Source organism: Leucoraja erinacea, chromosome 17 (assembly GCF_028641065.1).
Source record: "Leucoraja erinacea ecotype New England chromosome 17, Leri_hhj_1, whole genome shotgun sequence".
Lineage (NCBI taxonomy): Eukaryota > Metazoa > Chordata > Chondrichthyes > Rajiformes > Rajidae > Leucoraja > Leucoraja erinaceus.
Genome location: NC_073393.1, coordinates 2,120,759 through 2,142,722, shown reverse-complemented (window position 1 = coordinate 2,142,722; position 21,964 = coordinate 2,120,759). Strand labels below are relative to the sequence as shown.

The window sequence follows — 21,964 nt, the reverse complement described above, 5'->3', positions numbered from 1 at the left end:
TTCCCCCCATTTATCTTTTTGATTGGATGTGAAGCCATGTTCAGTTTGACCCGCTGGTTACTTTTCCTGAGCAAAAAGTGCTAGAGAAACTCAGGAGGTCAGACAGCATCTGTGAGGGGAAGGGACAGGTCTATTTCCGTTCTGTGACTATGACTGTAGCCATCACCAGTTGTATTTTGGGCATTAGAATGTATGGGCAATAACTGTATCAACTCAAGAAAGTCTAGTACAAAATATAGAGGCAATTAAATCTAAAGGGCCTGTCCCACTAACGTGACTTTTCAGCGACTGTCTTCGACCCTCAAGTTCAAGGGTACTCGCCTGAAAAACCTCGAGCTGGGTCGACTATCAGCGATCTGCGCACCGTCTGCGCACACACACACCGCAGGGGCCAGGGAAAGCGGGGGAGCGCTGTCTGAAATTCACACCCGCGATGAACAGGAACGAAAAAGACGGCTGGCACAGTTACGGTAAGTCCTTTAGAGAGCGCGGAGTGAGGGGGGGAGAGAAGGGGGGAGAAGGAGTGGAGACATTTTTAAGAAGCCAGACAACTTGTAATAAAGTTCAGCGGGCATTTAACATTACCGGGCAGTTTTCCTTGGTTCTGAAAACTCAAATGTGCCAATTAAAATGCCGGGTCAACAAAGGAGATTGCCTACGGCTACCTCGACTGCCTAGTGACCCCAACTCCACAGCACTACGAGTTCAAAAGAACCATGCCGATCAATTTTTACTTGTGGAAACTTTTTCAGCATGCCCTCCCACCAAAATATAAGAGTTTGTTATTGGAAATACTTTGCAGGCATCTGCAGAGAGGAGTTAATGTTTCAGCACCCTGATATGTTTTTAGCACTAGGATTTTTCATTGGAACTGAGACCACTTGGACAATAAAAGCACATACGTCAGGCTGTTGTTCATCGACTACAGCTCGGCATACAACACCATCACCCCCTCCAAACAGGTTTCCAATCTCACAGAACTGGGTCCTCTTTGCATCCCTTCGTAACTGGATAGAGGATCCTGTTGCAAAGGGATGCAGAGACCCAGTTGCGTGAGAATGAAAACCGGGTTTGTCCTCATCGACAGAACACTATCGGTATGGATTGGCAATACTTCCTCCTCCATAACCATTAGTGCAGGTGCACCTCAAGGCTTTGTGCTCAGTGCCCCTGCTCCGCTCACCATATACACGACTGTGCAGTCGGAGACAGTCCCAATTCCATCTTTAAATCCGCCGTTGTTGGGACGAAATACAGGAAATAGTGAGTCAGTGCCCAGGAGGGAAATCGATCGACTGGCCAAATGGTGCCAGAAATTACAACCTTGCTCTCAACATCAGTAAAATCAAGGAGCTGATTGCTGACTTTCGAAGCGGAAGGCCGAGGATCCACAAACCCATCTTCATTGAAGTCAGAGCCTATCATAATTAGTATCCGTCCTCGTCTACATTTTCTCATTCAGAAACAATCAATTTACCATTTGTCTGCAAGATGCATCTTTTTAAAAATCTGTTGGCATATCTATAATACAAATTTAGTAGCAAGAAGCCCATCGTCATGCAAAGGGCAAATGATCTGATAGTATTATATGGCTCATTTTATTTTATAGACGGGAAATGTTAATGTTGTATGGGTACTGAAATAACGCAGTGAATCACTTCCAATTAATCTTCTGGAATAACAGTCTATTAAGCTCAACACTTTCAGCGCCAGGGAGCTGGGGTAGATACTGACTACGGGTGCTGTTTGTACAGAGTTTGTATGCTCTCACCGTGGCCATGTGGGCTTTCCCCGAGATCTCTGGTTTCCTCCCACACTCCAAAGACGTACAGTATAATTGTAAATTGTCCCTAGTGTGGGGCGGATAGTGTTCATGTGCGCGGATCACTGGTCGGTGCGGACTCAGTGCGCCAAAGGGTCCGTTTCCATACCGTATCTCTATATGAACATAAACTAAATTTTAGACCTTAGAGATACAGCGGAGCGCGGATGCATGCCCTTGCGCCGACTAGGGATCAACCCGTACACTAGCATTAACCTGCAGACTAGGAACATTTTACAATTTACAGGACCTAATTAACCTACAAACCTGAAGGTAGACACAAAATGCTGGAGTAACTCAGCGGGTGAGGCAGCATCTCTGGAATGAAGGAATGGGCAAAGTTTCGGGTCGAGACCCTTCTTCAAATTGAAGAAGGGTCTCGACCTGAAATGTCACCCATTCCTTCTCTCCAAAGATGCTGCCTCACCTGCTGAGTTACTCTAGCATTTTGTGTCTACCTTTGATTTAAACCAGCATCTGCAGTTCTTTCTCACACAACCTACAAACCTGTTTGTCTTGGGAGTGTGGAAGGAAACCAGAGCGCCTGGAGAAAACACACGCTGTCACAGGGAGAACGTGCAAACTCTGTACTGACAGCAACAGTGGTCAGGCTCTAACCCGGGTCTCTGGCGCTGTAAGGCAGTAACTCTACCTCTGTGCCACCCTATCTAATCTGGATTTTTCTGGTTTGGACAGCAAATGAAAATGAAAGAAACACTTTGCAATAAGAGAGCCACAATTGCTGGCCAATGTACAGTGGGTTTATTGAAGACAAGCCTGGTTTACACCCCAAAAGAAGAATCACAAGGATTATCATAATCGATTGAATGCAGTAAATGTTCAGTTTGCCGTAGTATGGAGCAAGAGCAGGAACATTGAGAGTTGCTCAACTTAAAGGTAACAGATTTAGCCGACGATCACGAGATCCTCGCTGACAAACTCGTAGGGTGGAATTTCCATATTCTGAGGAGCTGGGCCCTTCCTGATTCTCCCGGATGCGTCGTAGTGAGATCCGTGACAGGGGCAGTAGTAGCCGCCATAGTCACCTGCATTGGCGATTGGGACACAGCCCAGGTGAGTGCAGACGCCAATGAGAATCATCCACTGTGGATCCTTGACTCTATCGGAATCTAACTGTGGGTCTCGCAGCTCGGCTAGACTCACTGCCTGCTCGCTCTCCACCTCCTTGGGCGAACGGTGGCGGACAAAGAGGGGCTTGCCTCTCCACTTGAAGGTCATGTTCTTGCCTTCTGGAATGTCCCCCAGCTTCACTTCGATCTGGGACAGTGCCAGCACGTCAGCAGAGGCACTCATGCTGGTGATGAACTGGGTGACGACGCTCTTTGCAGCGTAGGCTCCCATGACTGCCGTGGTTCCAGTGAGCAAGTAGGAGAAGCCTTTCCTGGTGTCACTGCTGCTCTGCGAGGACTTCTTGGAATCTTGGACATCTTGCCGTCTGTAGTCGGAGAAGTCGGGAACACGTATATCGCTGTGTGCATATCGAACTCTTGATGAAACTGCGGAAAAATCAAAGAACAAAAAAATCCCTCAAACTGATACATTTAGAAAATTTATCCAGATTTCATAGTCCATAAGTTCTTGGAGCAGGATTAGGCCATTCAGCCCATCAAGTCCACTCTGCCGTGCAATCATGGCTGATCTATCTTTCCCTCTCAACCCCATTCTCCTGCCTTCTATCACTTTGAACAGTTTGACTGAGATTGAGCATTGAGAACCCAATATCAATTGGCTGCTTTTACACCATCACGGGCATCATCTTCATAACAAGTTAGTGCTCAAATGCAGATTACCCATTCCCTTCCATTGCCACCGATGCAGGATAAAGGGTCCAACTGTAAGCAAACAATTAGTTTCTAGCTTTTTAAATATTACGTTAAATAAGAATGTTTTAATACAAATTATTAATTCTGCTCTGATTGATGCCTCTTACCTCATCATCTGTCTACTGCAACACTCTGGTCACTCATTCTCATTCCACTGTGAACTCGGCTGCCTTTATCCCAACTCACCAGTGCATCTTGACCTACGTGAGCTTCAGGTTTAAAGCGTGCATTGGTTTTGATTTTTTTCAAGTTCCCACTTGTCCTTACCCCATTCAATTATCAACTGTAGCTCCATTTTGTGCCAACACATCCACACCCCTGTAAAGTTGGCCTCACCCTTTCCCCAAATGTAATCACATCGTCATCATTGGCCAAGGCCACACCTCTGGAATTGGTCCTTCAATCTCGCTGAGCTCTTCCCCCTCTCCCCTCCGTAGAGTCAATCACGTCTCCCTTGGACCAAGGTTTTACTCATGGCTTCTTCAGCCCTGGCTGGCAATGTCCATGAACCATTAATAAGGTGCTGTAGTTGCAAGAATGCATCCAGTAACACATTAGTCATACTCATTGCCATTAAAAGGGTATAAATCTATTTCAGACAGTAGCACAAACAAATAAATCAACTGACTATTTTGCACCGTGTTCTATTTCCCTTTCCACTGATGAGTGGTAAAAAAACCTAGAGGGCCATAACTTTTATTTGTGTAACATTTTTAAATAATAGTGTCCCAAGGCATTCAACAGAAGTGCCCAGGGAACAACTATGAGACGTGTAAAGATTAGGTTAGATGATCGACACTTTGGTCAATTCACTTTGTTTTAAAGAGTTAAAAAAAAAACATGAGTGTTGCTGGAGTTACTCAATGGTCAGGCAGTATCCACACCCCTGTTATTGACCACTCTCTATGGGATGAAATGGACTGTTGATGTTTCAGGTCAAAACCCTTCATCTGGAGTCCCGATGAAGGGTCTCGACCCAAAATGTTGACAGTCCATTTCCCGACACCGATGCTGCCTGACCCGCAACTCGAGTATTTTGTTCCAGATTTCAGCATCTGCTGACTCATGTGCCTTCTATGCTTTAAAGGGTATCCCATCCAGCTCTGGGGAAGTTGCTACGGGCAACTGCACCCAATACCGTGCTATGTTGAAAAGGTTGAGGAGGAACTGAACGGTTTTGTTGCAATCATTCTCAATATCATTATTAACTTACTGCCCATCTCTAAACTCGAAGGTAGACAAAAATTCTGGAGAAACTCAGCGGGTGAGGCAGCATCTATGGAGAGAAGGAATAGGGGACGTTTCGGGTCGAGACCCTCTGACCAGAGGCCACAGCCTCAGAATTAAAGAACTTTCTGTCCTGGGCCTCTTCCATGGCCAGAGTGAGTCCCACCACAAATTGGAGGAGCAGCTCCTCATATTTTGCTTGGGTAGTTTAGACCCCAGCGGTATGAACATTGACTTCTCCAATTTCAGGTAATCCCTGCTTTCTCCCTCCTTCCCCTCTCCTTCCCAGCTCTCCCACAGCCCGTTGTCTCCGCCTCTTCCTTTCATCTTCCCGCCCCCTCTACCCCCACACCAGTCTGAAGAAGGGTCTGGACCCAAAACGTCACCTATTCCATCGCTCCATAGATGTTGCCTCACCCGCTGAGTTTCTCCAGCACCTATGGAGCGAAGGAATAAGTAACGTTTCGGGTCGAGACCCTTCCGGGTCTCGACCCGAAACGTCACCTATTCCTTCATCAGTCGGAAGAAGGGTCTCGACCCGAAACGTCACCTATTCCTTCGCTGCATAGATGCTAACTCACCCGCTGAGTTTCTCCAGCATTTTTGTCCACCTTCGATTTTTCCAGCATCTGCAGTTCTTTCTTAAACATCTCTAAACTCAATATAATTATTAACTTACAGCCTATCTCTAAACTATTAGATAATGCAATAGATGAGCAAATAATTAAACGATTCAATAAAGGACGGTGGGTAAGAAAAGAACTCTGGAGACAATTTAACTGACCGAGATGGGGAGGAGTTTGGATTTGTGATATAGTTGCAGTCACTGTTATTAACATGGGAATCTACAAAAAAATAACGTCCTTGTTAAAATTAAATGACTTCCATATTACCGAGTTGCATTTTAGTTTTGCAACTACCCATTCACATACAAGGTGTAAAGGATTCTGTGGAAGATCAAAGGTAATAATATGTAATGTGTCATTTAGTGAAATAAGACCGCTCAGAAATAGAGCTAAAAATGCAGCTTAGAAACAGTGCTGGTTGTGGGAGAGAGATAGGTAAAAAAAAAAAAAGTCAAATGTGAAAATTAATTCCAGATTTAGCATGCAGCTAGAGTCAGCATGAATAATTCAGGATTTAATCATTCATTTGGAGTAGAGAGTTCTGGAGTATTTTTGAGAAGTGAAAAATTTCTTATGAATTACATTCTCGGTAATCTTTTTTTATTCTGTAGATAATTCAAGGTATATTACGCTGAAAGGATGTAGTCGCATGAAAGCACCTCTGGGCAGCCTCTATTTATTCCATTCAATATAAATGGTGGAGGAGTGCAATCTTCATGATTTTACACAAGAGAGAATTTAATGAGAACTCAAGGTGATTAAATAAACTATTACCATGTCATTGTGAGGAGACATCTTCATACTTCAACATTTAACTCATTAAACCATAAAAACAAAAAAAAAGTTTATTTCAACCACATGAGGTGAATTGTTATACATCCTTGTCCTACTATCGACCAAATCTGAGGAAGGACATTATTGCCATAGAGGGAGTGCAGAGACGGTTCACCAGACTGATTCCTGGGATGTCAGGACTGTCTTATGAAGAAAGACTGGATAGACTTGGTTTATACTCTCTAGAATTTAGAAGATTGAGAGGGGATCTTATAGAAACTTACAAAATTCTAAAGGGGTTGCACAGGCTAGATGCAGGAAGATTGTTCCCGATGTTAGGGAAGTCCAGGACAAGGGGTCACGGCTTAAGGATAAAGGGGAAATCCTTTAAAACCAAGATGAGAAGAACTTTTTTCACGCAGAGAGTGGTAAATCTCTGGAACTCTCTGCCACAGAGGGTAGTTGAGGCCAGTTCATTGGCTATATTTAAGAGGGAGTTAGATGTGGCCCTTGTGGCTAAGGGGATCAGGGGGTATGGAAAGAAGGCAGGTACGGGATACTGAGTTGGATGATCAGCCATGATCATATTGAATGGCGGTGCAGGCTCGAAGGGCCGAATGGCCTACTACTGCACCTAATTTCTATGTTTCTATGGTGAAATGAAACTAAGGATAAAGTTCTCAAAGAGCAATTGGCGGTGAAACAATTTATGGGACAAGAGACTTCAGTCATTACCCATTTAAAAATGGTTTATCTGCATTCAGGTTCCTGATGAGTGGTGAACCCAGCTGTCCACGATGGGAGATTCAGCAATGGCAATGCTATTTCATGTGTCGGAAGGAACTGCAGACGCAAAAAGCTGGAGTAATTTAGCGGGACAGACAGCATCTCTGGAGAAAAGGATTAGGTGACGTTTCGGGTCCAAAGGGGTCTCGACCCAAAACATCCTCTATCCCTTTTCTCCAGAGATATTGGCTGACCCGCTGTGTTACTCCAGCTTTTTGTGTCTATGCCATTTCTTTTCATGGGTAACAGTCTCACATTCACTTGTTGGAAGACGGATTCTCTGCCACTCGCATAATATGTTTCTTGACATTTTAGGCTGTATACTGCTGAACATTACACCTACAGTCTGGTTCCTTAACCAAGGAATTTGGAATATAATTTAACATTCATTTAATGTTGCCTAATCACTGCCATTCATTCCCTATTCATGATGCAGACAAGGTCAGTGGACATGTTGCCCCAAGGGTGTTCTTCACAGCATCATCCCATTGGCCTGCTCTAGGGGCTGATCATGCAGAGAGGTTCAGGGGTGGCTATCATCTTTTAGCAATGCTGCCCTAGCTGCCAGTCTTTGTGGTTTAGTTTGTGCTCAAACGACCTTGGGACAGAAGCCAAGAGCATTGACGGAAACTATGACAATTTATCTACCCATGACCATCAAGGCTTTATTGTCCCCTGAAGGACTGCAGCAGTTCAAGCCGCAGCGCCCCGCCACATTCTCAAGGCAACGAGGACAATAATTGCAAGTTTTGCCAGAGATACACAGATCTCATTAATTAATTTTAAGCAATGGTTATCGTTGGAAAGGTAAAGGGCAGAGGTGACCAGAAAAAGGTACGACTCTTTGGGCGAGTACTCATGACCATTCAGGCGTCACCCTGCTGGCTTTGGTCGTTAGTAGTCGCCCAACGAGTCGTACATTTTTCTGGTCTCCGCTGGCTTTTCAACATTTTGAACATTTTCGGAGACCTGCTGCGACTATGACGGGTGTGGCAAGTCGCCGAAAAAATCGCGTAAGTGGGACAGGCCCTTAAAGCACACCATATTACTAGCTTTATCCCCCTTGAATCAAAAAGGATTCCTGACTGGTGTAAAAAAATAATCAAATGTGAAAAGAGGCAAGTTAAATTAGTTTTGATCATTGATTAATGCGTGAAGGTGTTTTTTGGATAGAAATCAGATGCCTGCACGTGATCCATATCCCTCCATTCTCCGCATGTCCAGGTGATTATCTAAAAGCCTCTTAAATGCCACTTTTGTTTTCATCTCCACAACCAGCAGCACATTCCAAGTACTCTCCATCCTATGTCTAAAAGACCTGACCCGCATATCTCCTTTAAACTTTGGTAGACAAAAATGCTGGAGAAACTTAGCGGGTGAGGCAGCATCTATGGAGCGAAGGAAATTGGCAACGTTTCGGGTCAAAACCCTTCTTCAGACTGGACTTCTAAACTTTGCCTCTCTCTACCTAAAGCTAGGCCCTCTAGTCTAACATTTTCACCCTGAGGAAAAAGGTTCTATCTATGCCTCTCAGAATTTTATGCACTTCTATTATGTCTTCTCTCCTGTCAACCTTCAGTGTTCCACATGAAACAATCCAGTGTGTCCATCCTCTGTTGTAGCTAATAGCCTCTAGTCCAGGAAGTATTCCAGTAGACGTCCTCTGCATCTTTCCCACATCCTTCCGCTAATGGGGCCTTCCCATGAATTAATTTTATTTGACAAAACCACACACCCTAAGACATCTGGGTATATTCTGGACAGGTGCATGGGCATGGGTGTTTTGTCAGATAGAGGGAGGTCAGGCAGGTGGGGGGGGAATTCAAAAACACGACAAGGGTGAGAGTTGGGGTGAAGATGGTTTTGAACTAAAACGTCACCTATCCATATTCTCCAGATATGCTGCCTGACCCACTGAGTTACTCCAGCACTCTGTGAAACGTCACCTATCCATGTTCTCCACAGATGCTGCCTGACCCACTGAGTTACTCCAGCACTCTGTGAAACGTCACCTATCCATGTTCTCCAGAGATACTGCCTGACCCGCTGAGTTACTCCAGCAGCATGTGTCTGTCTTTAGACATGGAGGGACTGGATTATGTGCAGGCAGATAAGGGTTGGTCTCAGCATGGTGTACAGCCCGGACCCTGTGGGCTGAAGGGCCTGGTGCTGTGCTGTACACGGTGTTCACTCACTGCCTGTCATTCAGCCACCACATTGAAGCACCACAAAGTATCATTGAATCATAGTCTCACATGAAAACAGGTCCTCTTCAACTCAAATTGCCCACACCAACAAACCATCTACACTAGTCCCACCTGCCTGCATTCAGCTCACATCCCTCTAAACCAGTCACATTCATGTACCAGTCTAAATGTTTCTTAAACATTGTGATAGTACCTGCCTCAACTACCTCCTCCGGCAGCTCATTCCATACACCCACCACCATCTGTGTTAAACAGTTACTCCCCAGTTCCTATTAAATCTTTTCCCCTTCCCCCTACTCTGAGCAAGAGACTGTGTCTACCCGATCTATTCCTCTTGTGATATTATACATGCCTTGACATCCACCATCATGAAATGTTTTGAGGGAGTAGTCATGGAACGCATTAACAATCCAGTCTACCCAGCGACCTTGACGCACTGCAGTTCACCTACCGACACAACTGGTCCGCAGGTGATGCTAACTGCCTGGCCCTACATTCATCCCTTGAACACCTGGATAAGGAGACACCTACACCAGACTCCTATTCATAGACTACAGCTCTGCCTTTACTACCACTAATACCAATTTACCATCCAAGCTTATCACCGAACTCACGGGACTCGGTGTCAGCAATCATCTGCGCAATGGATCCTCGACTTCCTGACCAACAGACCCCAATCTATGAGGATAGTAGTCAAATCATCCTCTACGATAATCCTCGACACAGGTGCTCCACAAGGATGTGTTCTCAGCCCCATTCTGTACTCCTTGTACTCCCACGACTGTGCCAGCCGTGCACAAATCTAATTTAATTTTCAAATTTGCGGACAGCACCACAATTGTGGGCAGGATATCAAATAATGATGAGATGGGAGTACGGGAAGGACATCAAGAACCTCGTGTCCTGGTGTCGAGACAACAACTGGACGACAAAGGAGATTGTGAATGACTTTAGGAACACATACCCCAGTTTGCTTTGATAGCACTGAAGTAGAGATGGTTGAAAAGAGTCAAAACTTCTGGACCACCCGTATTGAAGTAACGACCAAGAAAGCTCACCAACGTCTCTACCTCCTTAGAAGGCTTAAAAAGTTTGGCATGTCCCCTGCAGCTCTCACCAACGTCTACAGATGCATAACAGAAAGCATTTTATCAGGATGCATTACATCCCAGCATATGCAGAAGGGAGAGGATGGTGAAAGACTGGTGCACCATGGAGGCTAACCCTGACCTTCCCATCCATGCTGACTTGAACAATCTGCTCATCACCCGCCTGAAGCCCCTCAAACCCTTCTGGTGTTCCATCAAATCCCCGGAAGGCTTTGACTCCAAGGCCGAGTGGTTAGAAAGATGCCAACACCAACAACGGAGAGGTCATTGCAGACCCCACAGTCAAACCACCGGGATTTGACCTCCATCGCATGCAATGGCTGACCCTGAACAGAACCCACACCCTCCACAGCCCATCACCTGCATAAGTGGGGGAGTGGCAGACAGCCCTGCCTGCGATTGCGGACATCCAGACCAGACCATGCCCCACATGGTGAATGACTGCCCACTGAGGCTTTTCCCTGGTGGCATCACAGCCATCCACCCAGTAACTGATGCTGTCCTGGCCTTGATATCTACCCTTGATCAGTTTATGTGTTTGAAACATATAAGATTGTTAAGGGCTGGGACATGCTACAGGCAGGAAACATGTTCCCGATGTTGGGGGGGGGGTCCAGAACCAGGGGCAACAGTTTAAGAATAAGGAGTAAGCCATTTAGAACGGAGACGAGGAAACACTTTTTCTCACAGAGTGGTGAGTCTGTGGAATTCGCTGCCTCAGAGGGCGGTGGAGGCAGGTTCTCTGGACGTCAAGGGATATGGGGAGAAGGCAGGAAGGAACGGGGTAATGATTGGGGATGATCAGCCATGATCACATTGAAGGGCGGTGCTGGCTTGAAGGGCTGAATGGCCTACTCCTGCACCTATTGTCTATTATCTCCTTTAAACTTTGCCCCTCCCTAAAGCTACACCCTCTAGCCTTTGATATTTAGACAGGTGCAAGGATAGGAAAGGCTTAGAAGGATATGGGCCAAACAGGGCAGGTGGGACTAGAGTAGATGGGGCATCTTGGTCGGCATGGGCAGGTTGGGCTGAGTGGCCTGTTTCCATGCTGAATGAATCTAGAACTCAATGCTCCTCTTTGTGCCAGGTGCTATACTAATGCAAGTGGGTTGTTGTGAATGGTGATATTCCACATTGAACACTAAAGGGCCTGTCCCACTTAGGCTATTTTTGGACGACTGTCACAGCTGCAGCAGGTCCTCCAACTTATTCCAAATGGAATTGAACTGTGCAGGACACATAGGGTGATTTCACCAAAGGTTAAATGAGCGTAGATCCCCCCTCACGTGACCGAAAATTTTAACTGGAGGACATCTCTCAGTTTGGTACATGTAAGTGAATGGGGAAACACGCACTTTCCCACCCGTTAAAAACATGGAAAACGGACGATTTTTGAGCTGAAAATTTCTGTGCTAGTCGGGGTGACCGTGAAGCACAGCGACCTAAATTTTCAGGTAAAAAAAAAGATAGAAAGTGAGGTAATTACAAGAGGGAACTGAAGGTAGAAAGCGGCGGAAGTGAACAGCTGACATTTGCCGTGGTGATTTTAAGATCCAAAATATCGGGAATTATCGCATTTGCTCGCTGAATTTCATCAAAAGTAAGTTAATAATGCCTTACTTTTGATGAAATTCTGCGAGCAAACGCGATAATTCCCGATACTTTGGATCTTAAAATCCCACAACCTCATTCTTAACGTGGGAAAAACTAAGGAGATGGTGGTTGACTTCAGGAGGGCGGGGAAACAACACCATACACCTCTGCACATCGACAGAGCTGATGTGGAAAGGGTCAGCAGCATGAAGTTCTTAGGACTACATCTGTCTGATGACCTGACGTCCACGGCCAACACCACAGCTCTGGTCAAGAGAGCCCAGCAGCGACTTCACCCTCTCCGAAGACTACGTAAAGCAGGCCTCCCCACTACACACCTACGGACTTTTTATAGGGGGACTGTCGAGAGCACACTGACATACGGCATCACTTCCTGGTTCGGGAGCTGCAAGGCGTACGAACGGCACCAACTGGACAGGATAGTGAAGACCGCAAGCAGGATTATTGGTGCTCCACTCCCCTTCCTGCTGGACATATACAGGAAGAGATGTATCAACAGAGCCATCTCCATCATCAAAGACCCTTACCACACATCGCATGACATTTTCTCCATCCTCCCATCTGGGAAGAGGTACAGGAGCATTAGCTGCAAAACCAGCAGGATGCTCCTCAGCTTCTTCCCACAGGCTATAAGACTGTTAAATGGACTTTGCCCCCTGCCAAATATCGCGCACACATCCCCACACTGCAGCAGAGCCACTGTTGTGCCGCTGCCGGTCGGAACGGCTGTTGAATGTTTAGTAGAGTGTTAAATTTGTTCATGACATGTATTTTTTATTTCTATTTATTTTTTCATGCACACTGAATGGACACTGGTTGAGCAACGTTTTTTTGTTTCCTCTGGGTATGCGAATACTCAGGAAATGACAATAAAGATATACAATACAATACAATACCACGGCAAATGTCAGCTGTTTACTTCCACCGCTTTCTACCTTCAGTTCCCTCTTGTAATTACCTCACATTCTATCTTTTTTTTTGCCTGAAAATATAGGTCGCTGTGCTTCACGGTCACCCCGACTAGCACAGAAAATTTCAGCTCAAAAATCGGCCGTTTTCCATGTTTTTAACGGGTGGGAAAGTGCGTGTTTCCCCATTCACTTACATGTACCAAACTGAGAGATGTCCTCCAGTTAAAATTTTCGGTCACGTGAGGGGGGATCTACGCTCATTTGACCTTTGGTGAAATCACCCTATACTAATGCAAGTGGGTTGTTGTGAATGGTGATATTCCACATTGAACGCTAAAGGGCCTGTCCCACTTAGGCTATTTTTGGGCGACTGTCACAGTCGTAGCAGGTCCTCCAACATATTCCAAATGGAATTGAACTGTGCAGGCCACATACGCAAGAAGAAGTTCGTAATAAAGCTGCCTGGTAATAAAGTTCTATCGCATCGTCTGGTTTAAACCACCTTGAGGTGGATCATTGACAAGACAAGGTCACCCCGGGGCCTGGAGCCTGGAGCCCGGCACCGGCCTGCCCTCTGTCCCGGGCCCACCGGGAGGGTGAGGATAGCGGCGCCCCCCTCCCTCCCCGGGCCCCGACTCACAGGTGATGGCGGCGGCGGCGGCGGGCCCGCTCCTCGGGGCTAGGCCCAGCAGCGCCTCCCGGCTGAGGAAGGGCCGCTGTAGCGGGAGGAGGATGTGTTGGGGGCCGGGCTCGGGTGCCGGCACCAGGCGCTGGCGCTGTGAGGCGACGGTGCGGGAGGTGGCGGCGAGGCGGGGGGCGAGGGCCCCGGAGCGGGCGCTCAGCGACTGCATCGTCAATGGCGGACGGGACAGGGACAGGGACAGGCGCCGGCGGACGCTGCACTCACTGCGCACGCGTCGCCGCCAGGGATGCCGGCACGCCGTGCCCACGCAGGCGCGGTGCGGACGGCGGCATCGGATGCCGGCACCTCCTCGCCAACGCGCAGGCGCAATATGCCCGACAGGCGAGTAGGAGGATGCCGGCACGCCGTGCCCACGCAGGCGCAGTACGCTGGCGTGCCGGGCCCGGGCAGTGACCGGTCAATGAGGAGGAGCTCAACCCGAGCACCGCGGGGAGGGGGCAGGTAAGGAGCACAACACCTGTAGTAGCACAGGGTCACCTGTAGGATTACCTGTAAACATAGAAACATAGAAATTAGGTGCAGGAGTAGGCCATTCGGCCCTTCGAGCCTGCACCGCCATTCGATATGATCATGGCTGATCATCCAACTCAGTATCCTGTACCTGCCTTCTCTCCATACCCCCTGATCCCATTAGCCGCAAGGGCCACATCTAACTCCCTCTTAAATATAGCCAATGAACTGGCCTCAACTACCTTCTGTGGCAGAGAGTTCCAGAGATTCACCACTCTCTGCCTGAAAAAAGTTCTTCTCATCTCGGTTTTAAAAGGATTTCCCCCTTATCCTTAAGCTGTGACCCCTTGTCCTGGACTTCCCTAACATCGGGAACAATCTTCCTGCATCTAGCCTGTCCAACCCCTTAAGAATTTTGTAAGTTTCTATAAGATATAGAAGTCTATAAGTAGGACCACCTGCAGACCACATGGTTACCTGCAGGATCACCTTTGGGTCCAATCGTGGGTTCCTCTGTCGATAGACACAAAATGCTGGAGTAACTCGCCAGCATCTCTAGGTAGAATCTCTGGATGCTGCCTGTCCCGCTGAATTACTCCAGCATTTTGTGCTTATCTTCAGCGTAAACCAGCACCTGCAGTTCCTTTCTACATGTGTAGGAAAGAACTGCAGATGCTGGTTTAAATCGAAGGTGGACACAAAATGCTGGAGTAACTCAGCGGGTCAGGCAGCATCTCTGGAGAGAACGAATGGGTGACATTTCGAGTCTGAAGAAGGGTCTCGACCCGAAACGTCACCTATTCCTTCTCTCCAGAGATGCTGCCTGACCCGCTGAGTTGGTCCTTTCTACATGGTCCACCTATAAATCCACCTGTAGGATACTGGTAAGTCCACCAAAAGAACCATCTGTAGGTCTACCTGAAGATCCACCTGTGAGTCCACCTGTAGACTAGCTGGGAGTCCACCTCTGTGTGATCATATGTAGGTCCACCTTCAAGATCACCTGTAGGACACCTGAACAACCATGAGGAGCACCACCTGTAGATCCACCTGCTTGGCTGAACCCAGGGGCCGTCACCCAAGGGTGGCCTTGCACTCAGCTTTTTTTTCCACTTCATATGTAAACTTTATTCATAATGAAAAATATATACAAAACATGCACAATCCCTTCATACATTCTTAGTGTTTATACATTCAACTGTGTCAAACTCAGTGGTGTCCCCACCTGTCTCTACATAAAACATCCTTGCTACTCACGTGCTGTGGCCATGTTATTAGAAGTGTGAGACTGAGTTGTCCTTTCAAATAGATGCTTTCACCATTCACTTGTCATAGCTCTGTAGAAGAGAGGAGGCATTTTCCACGACTCGTTTCAACACAAAGTGCTTTCCTGACAATTAAGTACAGTCATAGATGTATAACGTAGAAACATAGAAAAATTGGTGCAGGAGTAGGCCATTCGAGCCAGCACCACCATTCAATATGATCAAGGCTGATCCTCTAAAACCAGTACTCCGTTCCTGTTTTTCCCTCATAACCCTTGATTTCTTTAGCCCGAAGAGGTTAATCTAAACGGCCTGTCCCACTTGGCCCTCATTTACGCGACTGGCCGGTAGTGACTGACGTGCGTGACGGTTGCGCGCATCATCATGCGCCCGCACAGCCGTCTGGAGCGCGTGACGTCATTTGAAGATAGACACAAAATGCAGGAGTAACTCAGCTGGGACCTGCAGCATCTCTGGAGAGAAGGAATGGATGATGTTTCGGGTCGAGACTCTTCTTCAGTCAGGTATCTATTATCACTTCCGGAGAAGCTGCCCGACCCACTGATTATAAAGGAGCAAATTGTTGGGACTGAATGCAGATATGTGAATACTTGGCCAATAAACTTACTTACTAACTTAATATGGTGTAATTTCGGAAGGAGATTAGGAGGAATTTCTTTAGCCAAATGGTGATGAATCTGTGGAATTCATTGCCACAGAAAGCTGTGCAGGTCAAGTCTATGGGTATTTTTAAGGCAGAGATAGACAGATTCTTGATTACTATGGGTGTCGGAGGTTATGGGGAGAAGGCAGGAGAATGGGGTCGAGAGGGAGAGATAGATCAGCCATGATTGAATAGTGGAGTGGACTTGATGGGCCGAATGGCCTAATTCTACTCCCATCACTTATGACCTTATGAACGTGCGTTCTTTGGGTTGCGACTGTGCACCAGATCTGCATTCACACGCTTCTGTCACAAAAACTCCACTCACAGCTCCATGGCTGACACCTCCGAAGAGACGTGAGATGCTGCTTAAATTTTAAATTTAAATATTGTCCTAAATTGGCTGCTTGCAGAAGTTTCTCTATTTTAAATCGTTATCTGGATGCAATTTACAACACACAAAAAAAGAGAAGTCTTTGTTGCATTTCAATGCAAGAAGTGTTCAAATGCGGAAGCCTTGTAGAGTGGAGAAGATAAGAGTAATCTTAATACATTTTAAAATATCATATTTTATCTCAAACTTTTGTTCATTTTTCTGTACTGAAGTGCACATTTTATTCCTTCAACCGTTTAACAGATGGACTCTTGTGCTCTGAGTTTAGAGACAGAACATTCAGTCTCTGCATCTGTTTCTGAAACCCATTTGTTGAATCCTGGTGAAACGTGCATTTTTACAAATACCATTTGAGGACAGAAGGCAGACACAAAAAAGCTGGAGGTAGACAAAAATGCTGGAGAAACTCAGCGGGCGAGGCAGCATCTATGGAGAGAAGAAATAGGTGACGTTTCAGGTCGAGACCCTTCTTCAGACTGATGAAGGAATGGTGAACTTCTACCGCTGCACCATCGAGAGCATCCTTACCAACTGCATCACAGTATGGTATGGCAACTGCTCTGTCTCCGACCGGAAGGCATTGCAGAGGGTGGTGGAAATTGCCCAACGCATCACCGGTTCCTCGCTCCCCTCCATTGAGTCTGTCCAAAGCAAGCGCTGTCTGCGGAGGGCGCTCAGCATCGCCAAGGACTGCTCTCACCCCAACCATGGACTGTTTACCCTCCTACCATCCGGGAGGCGCTACAGGTCTCTCCGTTGCCGAACCAGCAGGTCGAGGAACAGCTTCTTTCCGGCGGCTGTCACTCTACTCAACAACGTACCTCGGTGACTGCCAATCACCACCCCCCCCCCCCCCCCCGGACACTTATTATAATTTATTCAAATCGTTTGCTATGTCGCTCTTCCAGGGAGATGCTAAATGCATTTTGTTGTCTCTGTACTGTACACTGACAATGACAATTAAAATTGAATCTGAATCTGAATCTGAATCTGACGTTTCGGGTCGAGACCCGGAAGGGTCTCGACCCGAAACGTCACCTATTCCTTCGCTCCATAGATGCTGCCTCACCCGCTGAGTTTCTCCAACACTTTTGTCCACCTTCGATTTTTCCAGCATCTGTAGTTCCCTCTTAAACGCAAAAAGCTGGAGTCACTCAGTGGGTCAGACAGTATCTCTGGAAAAAAGGAATAGGTGACGTTTCAAGTTGAGACCCTTCTTCAGACTATTTTTTGCAAAGACAAAACACTGTCCCGCTGAGTTACTCCAGCTTTTTGTGTCTATCTTCGGTTTAAACCAGCATCTGCAGTTCCTTCCTACCCATTTGAGGACAGGGCTGAATATCAGAACCGACGACCTCAGCTATTGAATAGTAAATAAGTAAGTAAGTAAGTTTATTGGCCAAGTATTCACATACAAAGAATTTGCCTTGGTGCTCCGCTCACAAGTAACAACATGACATGCAGTGACAGTTACGAATGACTCAGAAAACACTCAACATTAATAATAATAAAACATTAATGATAAAACACCATTGATCAAGCATGAGAACCAACAAAATACCAGATCAAAGGGAGGCAACAGATATTTGGCTGTTGAGTAGAGCAACTACTCGTGGATAGCCTGTTTGCTTACACTCTCCAAAAACATATAACAAATGAACACTTGGATAAGAAAAGACACAAAGTGCTGGAATAACTCAGCGGATCAGCCAGTATCTGTGGAGAACGTTTTTGATTGGGAACCTTCTTCTGCCTCCAGTCTTAAGAAGAGTCTTGATCCGAAATATCAGACTGAAGAATTGTCCAGCCCCTCTGCCATCAGGCATGAGCTAAAACATTAGAATAAGAATGCGATGCAATGATTAAAATAATACAACTATCAAATGTGTGCATTTTAGTTGTAGCAGTCAATGTAATCGTCTGCTTTAAAGATAAAACTGTCAGAAGGATGCCACACATATGTGCCTCTTGTATGCTGGCAAATGTCAAGGACGACTCACACCCTAGCCGCTCCTGTGTGAAAACGCTCACATCCAGATTCAGTGTCTAAGAAAGAACTGCAGATGCTGGAAAGATCGAAGGTAGACTAAAATGCTGGGGAAACTCAGCGGGCGAGGCAGCATCTATGGAGCAAAGGAATAGGCAACGTTTCGGACCGACACCCTTCTTCAGACTCAGATTCCAGATTCAGGGACAGTTTCTTCCCGGCTGTTATCAGACAACTGAACCATCCTACCATGACCAGAGAGTAGTGCTGAACTACTATCCGCCTCATTGGTGACCCTCAGTCTATCCTTGATCAGACTTTGCTGGCTTTACCTTGCACTAAACGTTATTCCCTTGTCATGTATCTGTACACTGTATAGTGTATCATGTATCATGTATCTATACACTGTAAATGGATCGATTGTAATCGTGTATTGTCTTTCTGCTGACTGGTTAGCGCGCAACAAAAGCTTTTCACTGTACATGTGACGATCAACTAAATTGAAGCTGAAGCTGAAATTACAGGAATCAAATAAAAACAGAAAAAAATGCAGATGTGAGAAGTTGGAATAAAAGTAGCATGTACAGGGAATGAATAAGTGGCCAATCAGCATCTGTATAGAAGAGGCAGATTAATCTTTCAAGTGTAAGATCTATCAGAACTATGAAATAAAAGATAATCATGATCCATTGTCAAGCATAGACATCTTGAAAAATATCAGACACTTCAGCCATAGAATGGAGTCTAATGAGTAGAACAAGTTGCAAAGTGCCAAATAGAAGCGCAGATATCTGATAGATACACATGTAATGTAAAATATCACATGTAGAACCAAAGAACTGCAGATGCTGGTTTACAAAGGACACAGAGTGCTGGAGTAACTCAGCGGGTCAGGCAGCATCTGTGGAGAACGTGGATAGGTGACGTTTCACAGAGTGCTGGAGTAACTCAGCGGGTCAGGCAGCATCTGTGGAGAACATGGATAGGTGACGTTTCACAGAGTGCTGGAATAACTCAGCGGGTCAGGCAGCATCTGTGGAGAACATGGATAGGTGACGTTTCACAGAGTGCTGGAGTACCTTAGCGGGTCAGGCAGCATCTGTGGAGAACATGGATAGGTGACGTTTCACAGAGTGCTGGAGTAACTCAGCGGGTCAGGCAGCATCTGTGGAGAACATGGATAGGTGACGTTTCACAGAGTGCTGGAGTAACAGAGCGGGTCAGGCAGCATCTGTCGAGAACATGGATAAGGTGACGTTTTGGGTCAAGACCCTTCTTCAGAAGAGATACTGTCTGACCTGCTGAGTTACTCCAACGCATTGTGTCTTAAAATGTACCATGATTTAATCTTAACTAATCTCGACACAGTTTTACATTGTATCGCAGTAGCTGGGACAAAAACAAACCAATACCAAATGAAAGTACAACTCAGTAAAAATGTCAGATAAGATTCATTTGGATAGAATTAAGAAATGGAATTGGAATAGCGGGGAAGTGTAATACAAGTCAATTGGAGGTACTGGAGGAGATTTGGATAAATATGTAAAAACATCATTTATGGTTTTAATTATTTTGTTATGACAAAAGGAGAAAGATAGTGCAGGATTGCAGAGTCGGGAACCGGCTTGAGAACTAGTCCGTTTTGTGGATAACGCATTACTAGTCAAAGAAACTGTGCTTGGCTGAGTGTTCAGAACTGAAACAGAACAAATAGCTGATTTATAGACAATAGGTGCAGGAGTAGGCCATTCGGCCCATTCAATGTGATCATGGCTGATCATCCCCAATCAGTACCCCGTTCCTGCCTTCTCCCCATATCCCCTGACTCCGCTATTTTTAAGAGCCCTATCTAGCTCTCTCTTGAAAGCATCCAGAGAACCTGCCTCCACCGCCCTCTGAGGCAGAGAATTCCACAGACTCACCACTCTCTGTGAGAAAAAGTGTTTCCTCGTCTCCGTTCTAAATGGCTCACCCCTTATTCTTAAACTGTGTGGCCCCAGGTTCTGGATTTATTTAAGAAAGAACTGTAGATGCTGGGAAAATCGATGGTGCACATAAATGCTGGAGAAACTCAGCGAGTGAGGCAGCATTTTTTGGAGCGAAGGAATAGGTGACGTTTCGGGTCGAGACCCTTCTTCAGACTGAAGTTTGGGAGAGCAGTCAACAAATGTTTATTAAACGTTGTGATAGTAGCTGCCTCAACTACCACCTTTGGCAGCTGGAGTTAAAGGGAGTCAAGGAGAAAATGGCGGGCACATGGAAAGGAAAGGATGAGAGGGATGTGAGCTAGAGGTCTGTACGTTCTCTCCGTGACCATGTGGGGTTTATCCGGGAGCTCCTGCAAGATTTGACAAAACAACATGAAACTTTGAACATTTTCCATGTCGATTCCTGTGAAGTTTATTATAAACTATTTTTGCAGGTAAAATCAGCTTGGGACTGAGAGAAAATGAAGCCTTAAATGTTATGATTTGGCAAAATCTTACGTTAATCCAATTGGGAGAAAAATTTTCAATTTTTCTCCCAATTGGATTAACGTAAGATTTTGCCAAATCATAACATTTAAGGCTTCATTTTCTCTCAGTCCCAAGCTGATTTTATCTGCGAAAATCAGAGGCAAGTCACTGTAAGGTGAAGGAGCAGTGACTCAGAACAATTTCCAATTCCCTCTCCTCAAGCCGTGACGAATCAAGATTCATTAATAGAAATGACCCAACAATAGGTGTGAAATTTCTATCTGTCACTGTGCTGTGTGAAAACTGCAATCAATATCCCCTGATACAGCAGCACAATGATCACTGTGTATGATTACACTACACCTGTTGCTTCTGATGAGACTGTAGACAACTTCATGCCGCCTCTAACTTGCACGGCAGCAGCTGACGGCCACTGTTAACCAAAGGTCTTAGAGCAGAGCAATATGGGTTACTCTCATGCAAACGCATAGTACGCTCATGGGCAGATTCATGGGCAAAGATCTTAGAGCAGACTAAGATCTTTGCTGTTAACTGTTCTGCTGATGGACCTACACCAGCGTGAGATCCACTGTTGCAGAGGCTGCCACTTCTATATCAGGCTGCACAGAACAGCACAGTGAAAAATGTCATTTTTCTATCTGGGACGTGGGACACTCTTGACTCTTGATAAATAATGCAGGTTATGTCGATTTAGTTAAGTAGGTAATTCATTTATTAACGACCGTTTACAACGTTGTCTATCCATGTTCTCCACAGATGCTGCCCGACCCGCTGAGTTACTCCAGCACTCTGTGAAACGTCACCTATCCATGTTCTCCACAGATGCTGCCTGACCCGCTGAGTTACTCCAGCACTCTGTGAAATGTCACCTATCCATGTTCTCCACAGATGCTGCCTGACCCACTGAGTTACTCCAGCACTCTGTGAAACGTCACCTATCCATGTTCCCCACAGATGCTGCCTGACCCGCTGAGTTACTCCAGCACTCTGTGAAACGTCACCTATCCATGTGCTCCACAGATGCTGCCTGACCCGCTGAGTTACTCCAGCACTCTGTGAAACGTCACCTATCCATGTTCTCCACAGATGCTGCCCGACCCG

The 21,964-nt window shown here is 46.1% G+C and overlaps 1 protein-coding gene across 1 annotated transcript; it reads right to left on the bottom strand.

Moving 5' to 3' along the window:
• Positions 1 to 2,567: 2,567 nt before the first annotated feature.
• LOC129704997 (cytochrome b-c1 complex subunit Rieske, mitochondrial) lies at positions 2,568 to 13,832 on the bottom strand. The gene is made up of 2 exons (XM_055648371.1): positions 13,564 to 13,832; positions 2,568 to 3,339 (listed from the first exon to the last, which is right to left on the bottom strand). Exons 1-2 carry the CDS (start codon positions 13,772 to 13,774, stop codon positions 2,729 to 2,731), a joined length of 822 nt encoding a protein of 273 aa, XP_055504346.1. The 5' UTR covers positions 13,775 to 13,832; the 3' UTR covers positions 2,568 to 2,728.
• Between the last annotated feature and the right edge of the window lie 8,132 nt (positions 13,833 to 21,964).

What these genes read in the sequence shown, in the direction of transcription:
- LOC129704997 (XM_055648371.1), bottom strand. Translation starts at nt 13,774, where the DNA reads ATGCAGTCGCTGAGCGCCCGCTCCGGGGCCCTCGCCCCCCGCCTCGCC. An exon ending in CGCCGCCGCCGCCATCACCT is followed by an intron (nt 3,340 to 13,563) that starts GTGAGTCGGGGC and finishes ATTTTTCCGCAG; the next exon opens with TTTCATCAAGAGTTCGATAT.